Raw genomic sequence first — 6,194 nt, 5'->3', positions numbered from 1 at the left:
TTTAAGCAGCATCATAGTTTAAGTAAAGAATTATGTGTGTAAGTGTGCGCGTGTGCGTGAAAACCTAACCAAAGAATTGACAGAGTATGAATACTCTGTCAATTCTTTGGTTTTTATTGCTTTTTATAAGATGTTTCAAATGAATTTATGAATAAGAAACGTTGGAAAGGTTGATGTGAAGGCGCTTGAGACGTGGAAGAAGGGGTTAATGATGGAAAAGATTAGTATAGATAAATTGAGAGACAATAAGAATTGATAAACAAAAAGAAATTATCATAAGTATATATATATATATATATATATATATATAGACTAAAACTGTCGGAAAAATAACTGAGAAGAGTATGTTTGCTATGAAGGAATTAGTAAAATGAGTTAGGTAATATATCACTCCATAAAAAAGGTTGTACATATGGGTTTGTTTGTTTTATGCGCTCACATTTTTATTTTAGCTGCTACTTGCGCAGAGTGGACCGGTGGCGGTGCGCCGAGCGGCTGCGCGCAACGCATTAACTTTTCATTCTTCGAAACGATGTATACTTCTCGAACAACTGATTGCTTTGAACGATTTATACTTCTTGATAAAAACGATTTATCTAAAATTATATTTGTATTTTGGGGATAAAAAATAACAATATTAGGTTTAGAGTTATGTTAAAAAATCACAATTCAAGAAACGGCTAAAAATGTTTAGGATTCTGAAGTTTTTCGTTGTAAAAGTTTTTGTGGTTGTTAGTACGCTAAATTCATGGAATTTATTTAGTTACAATTGGGAAAAACGTTTAACAAAATCATGTGTAATGAAACATAAACCACGTAACTTTTTCGCGGAGGCCCGTCTTTTTTCTAGTATAAATAAAAAATAACGAGTAACATTAAAATTAAAGGAAAACAGTAATAAGTAAATAAAAAAGTAAACAAAAAAAAAGAATAAAACGGATTACAACACATGAAAAATATTTTTTTTTGACAGAAAACCATAAAAATTGGTGGATTTTTAAGTCGAAAAAGAAAGGATTTTAATATATCCAAAGTATCTTAAGTAGTTTTAAAGTTTTATGAAAAAAATAGTTAAATGACAAACGAAATGAATTAAAATAAAAATGGCATAAAGAAATGTTTGAAAATATGATAATTTGCCAATTAATATAAAAATAATTACGAATTGAACTATAAATTAAAAAATATAATTAATAAAAATAAATGACCAAAAAAATAATATTCAAATATTTACAATAAAGATCAAATGAAACTTGTAAAAACGAAAAAGAAATAAATCATTGAATAGAATGGATTAAAGTGATTGGATAGTCAATAGTAAAAACAAACCAATAGGAAACGCGACGCATCTAATTGATTGCTTTATCCACCAATCATATGCTTATAAGTAATATTAATAAATAACAGTAATTTATTTTTTTATTAAATAACAAAATCTTTCAAAATACATCGAAGGAATTTAATTTCTAAAATAAATATAATTAAAGAAAATATGATTTAAATTTTATAATAAATTCAATTTCATAAATAATTTCAAAGCGAGCTGAATATCTATCCTGGTTTTGTTACGTAACAATAAGAAAAATTAAACGGAACCTTTAAAACTACTTAGCCGTCTGTTAAGTTGAGGTTTAAATTCTCTCTATCCATAATTAATGTGGTGTGATAAAAAATTTAATCGAAATAAATTTTCGATTTTATTCTTTGTTCACTGATTAAAATTTCAGTTAGTTAAAATATATATATATATATTTCTCATACAAGTATATTGAATACAGCAGTTTTTATTCTCACAATCAGGATTTATTAAATTCGTGAAAAATAAAAATTTATTACATATTTTCGTCATATAATAACGTATCAAGATAAGTCTTCTCTGATTATTATTTTTATACATCAAACAAATTTGATGTTTATTTTATTATTATTATAATAATAATATCTAGCACCTAAATATATCTAAACTGGTTTAACAGATATTTATAAAATATTTGTAGAAATAATAAAATGTAATTTAATAATACATTTATCTCATATTTACACAAAGAAGAGGAGTTACAATAATTTTAATTTTAACGGTTTTAACACAGATTCAGTATTTGGGGAATATATTAAATTTATTCAGGACACACACACTCGTGTACGTATTTGTATTTGTTAGATATATAACTTCTTTTTTTTATATGAGATAAATTAATATTAATACATTTAAATATTTGAAAGTAATTTTAAAAAAATATAAATATTTCACAAAAAATCAGGAATGAATTTCTAATTATTAAATGAGTATTTTTATAAGAATATTTGTAAAATATTTATCATATCTTTTGTTTGTTGTTTTGTAATTAAAATAATACATTTATATAAGAACATAATATAATTAATAAATTAAAAATAACAAAATATATATTACATTTAACACAAGATGACTTTTTCTAAATTATTATATACAAATATAAAAATAGCAATAATAATAAATTTAATATATAATAAATAATAAATTGTACACTTAGTAATATTGTTACAATAATAATATTAATAAAAATAATTAAAATTATATTTTTGTAAAATAATTTACATACACTTTAATTATATGCATATATAATGTCTTTTTAATTTAATTTTTATTTGCACCAAAAATATATATATATATTTTACGAATATGTTTATAAATTGTTCCAAAATTAAGTCTAAATATTCTTATTAAAAAATATATATATTTTTTCAGCATTTAAGAGATCTTCTAACCTGATTATTATATCTTTACCATATATCATAATATTTTATCCTCTTTGTATATAATTTTTTTATTATAAAACGTAGAATAAACGAAAGTATTGTTAATTTCTTCTTTATCGACAACTTTATTTCGTTCTCTTTGGATAAAATGGATTAACCTGGAATATATTCTTTAAATAATATTATAACCTCTTTATATTATTTAAAAAAATTATCTTTTTTAAATTATACTGAAGATTTTAATTCAGTTATATAATATAATCATAAAAATTGTTCAAAACAAAACAAATATTTTCATCAATAAATTTGTCGAACTGCACGGATCTAATTTTTATATTAAAAAAATCGGGTCTTTTTTTTAAACACACTATAACGTACCCTATATCAAGTTACAGTCTATATCTTATTTTATTATTATAAATACTGGAATGTTTAAAAAACTTAATTAGGAATATTTATTAGCATTTTTTCATAATTAAATATTTAATAACCGTAACATCCAAATATATTATTATCGTTATATCATTTATCGACAGATTCTTCTTTTTATGTATTATTCCATCCCATTTTTACTTTTTATTTAATTAATTAATCGATTAAAAAATTTCAAATCGATTAATCTCGACCGATACGTTTATGTATTTGTGCATGTTTTATAAGATGTGCTTTTTGTCTAAAAGCTTTACCGCAAACCTCACATCTGAAAGGTTTTTCACCCGTATGCGTTCGAAGATGTACTTTAATATTAGATTTATTAAGAAATCCACGATTACATATGGTACATCTATGTACCGGTTTTTCTTTACCGAGAGCACCTTCACTATAAACGACCGTTGATGTTGCGGCCGCAGTTGTTTTATTTTTATTTCGACTTTTTGACTTTTTACCGGGTGTCGTTGTATGGGGAAAACTTACTTGAAGTTCTGGTGAAGGTCTTGTCGAACTGTGTACCGGATTATACCTTACTTGCAAATCCGATGTGCTTACGACATGTCCTGGTGGACTGTGTGCTAAATACGTGGTAGTACTCGATGAGGGTGAAGAACATTCTGTAACCATATATGCTAACGTATCTTGTTTCGGCGGTCCGTTTTGTAAACGACGTTGTAATAACGGCATATAACCCGATTCGTTTTTAATATGTTGATATATCGATTGCGTCGTCGTCGCCGCTACTTGCGGTGCGGTTGCGACGGCGAATTGAAGATTACCGACGAAATCTTGTAACGATTCCGCCGATAATACTGTTGCGGTCGGTGTTGTTGTAGATGATGTCGTCGTAGAAGGCGTTGTTTTCGGTGGAATAGCCGTGTTACCACCGCCGGACTGATTAACCGCACTGTCGATCCACATATCTAAATCCATCCAACTATCTCTCGACGTTTCTCCGCTGACTTGTACCGTGGTATCGGCTATAGCGGAACCGATAATAGCTGCGATGTCTTCGATTTCGGGTGGCAATAAAGAATTATAATCGACCGATTCCGTTTTTATACAAGCGGCATCTAAGTCCATCGTCGAGGAACTGACTACTTGATCTGCGGTGTAATATACCGTTGTATTTTGATCGGCCGTTTCAGAACTGTTATTATTTGTTTCGACACTGACTCGCGGCGAACTCGGCGCTGCGGCGATCGCATGATAATGATGGCCGGGGATTCCGTTGATGCTTAAATGTCCGGTGTAACCGTTAAACGGAGCTAACGGTTTTAATTCTGCTAAACTATTATTATTCGGTTCGTTGTTGTTTCCACCGGCGGCGGAGGGAGTTGTAAATAGTAGATCGATTTCGTCCATCGCCGCCTTGGAATCCTCTTCGTCGTCGGGATCCAGCTTGTGAGTACCGTCGGCTAGGAAGTGCTCGGAGGCACCGGTCCAGCCGGAAAGTAGCAGCGGGTCCAGGACTTCCGAGTCACCGCCAGGGTATTTCATCTTCCCTGTCCCGGCAGTCCTCGGACTCAGCCACGGAGGATCCAGGCTCCGTTTTCAGGTCCCGGACATGATGGCGGATTCCATCCCACTTCTTCTTCGACTTCTTTACTTCTTTTTTGTGATTCTTCTTCGCCTCTCTCCACCTGTTGACATTTTCTTTGTCTTCAATTCAGTTTTTCTTTTAATATTCGTACCTCCTTTAAAACACTCACGACACGACAAAGTAAATAATTAACAAATCATATGTTACAACTGTTCTCAAAAATACTTTTTTTTTACTGGAAAGGTTTATAGAATTTTTATCTAATTCGGTAAAATTTTAACAAAATAGCAGATAAAAAAAAAACAAAAAACTACAAAGAAATTGAGCATAGGACGACATATAATTCCATTACCTAAACTATAATTTCGAAATTCATTAAAAAAAAAAATTTCTAATTAATTAAATTCAGCTATGAAAATCTTATTAATCAATCTTTTATTAAAATTGAATTCAGAATTTTAAATAAATAACCAGTTTTGAATAAATAAATTATTTTTAATTAACTTTTGATAAATATATTACCCTTATTTTCGAGATCTTCTTGACTGAGAGGTTTGAAATTTTTTTTACCCAAACCTTAAACTGTTTATTAATTAAAAAAAACACCATAGTCCAATCATTTAATAATTTCTATATACTTATTACATTACTGGATGGTGTAAATCAATTTTTTTTCAAAATATTTTCTTAATATGTAAACAAAAAAAATGTAAAAAAAATAAATTTCTTTTTGAAAACAGTTGTGGTATCATAGAAAAAAAATATTTTTTCCTGGATTATATAATAAGCGAGAAAAGAAAAAGTAACTACACATATGATTTAAATTTTTAATTTAGTGTTTAATCATTAAAATAATTAAGCATATATTGATAAATTCTATATTATCTATTTTAAAAATATAAAAAGATAATATAAAAAATAAAAATTATAATTGATACCAATACTTTTTTTATTAGAAAAAATAAAAAAATTATGAAAACTTAAAAAGAAAATTCAATAAAGAAGAAGAAGAAGAATATGGAATTGAAAAAAAATAATAGAAAAGTGAAGAAATAAGTATTAATTTGAATATTTATTTATATACAAAATTTTATTTGGGGAGAAAAGAAGACAAAAGGGAATTTTGTAATTTTAAAATCATTATGAATGCTCTGAAGTAATATTTGTATAACTGAGATATTTGTATAAAATAATAGTTTGGTCGCTGGGGCCCGGTAAAACTTGTTACAAATCTCCTCACCATAACCCTAAAAAATTATATATATAATAAAAGAATAAATATCAGATCTAATAAAATGATATAACAACTATCTTAGTATTTATTCAGCCAATTTTATTATTTTTTAAATCCTGTAAAAGTATAATTCTTTCAAAATTAGAAGTTTAATTTTTATATTAAATCCCGCCAATCTAAACTATTTCTTCTATGTTATTGGTCAGTGATAAAAAAAACCATTGATTAATAATGATTTGTAATGAG

At 27.3% G+C, this 6,194-nt stretch overlaps 1 protein-coding gene across 1 annotated transcript; it reads right to left on the bottom strand.

Annotated features, from left to right (window-relative positions):
• Nucleotides 1–3,341: 3,341 nt before the first annotated feature.
• ich (zinc finger protein ichor) lies at nucleotides 3,342–4,671 on the bottom strand. Its single transcript, XM_075380404.1, has 2 exons — nucleotides 4,056–4,671; nucleotides 3,342–3,983 (listed from the first exon to the last, which is right to left on the bottom strand). Exons 1-2 carry the CDS (start codon nucleotides 4,669–4,671, stop codon nucleotides 3,355–3,357), a joined length of 1,245 nt encoding a protein of 414 aa, XP_075236519.1. The 3' UTR covers nucleotides 3,342–3,354.
• Between the last annotated feature and the right edge of the window lie 1,523 nt (nucleotides 4,672–6,194).

This window comes from Lycorma delicatula, chromosome 12 (assembly GCF_047948215.1).
Source record: "Lycorma delicatula isolate Av1 chromosome 12, ASM4794821v1, whole genome shotgun sequence".
NCBI lineage: Eukaryota > Metazoa > Arthropoda > Insecta > Hemiptera > Fulgoridae > Lycorma > Lycorma delicatula.
This window is presented reverse-complemented; position numbering and strand designations above follow the sequence as displayed.

What these genes read in the sequence shown, in the direction of transcription:
- ich (XM_075380404.1), bottom strand. Translation starts at nt 4,671, where the DNA reads ATGAAATACCCTGGCGGTGACTCGGAAGTCCTGGACCCGCTGCTACTT. An exon ending in GGTTAATCAGTCCGGCGGTG is followed by an intron (nt 3,984 to 4,055) that starts GTAACACGGCTA and finishes CGACCGCAACAG; the next exon opens with TATTATCGGCGGAATCGTTA.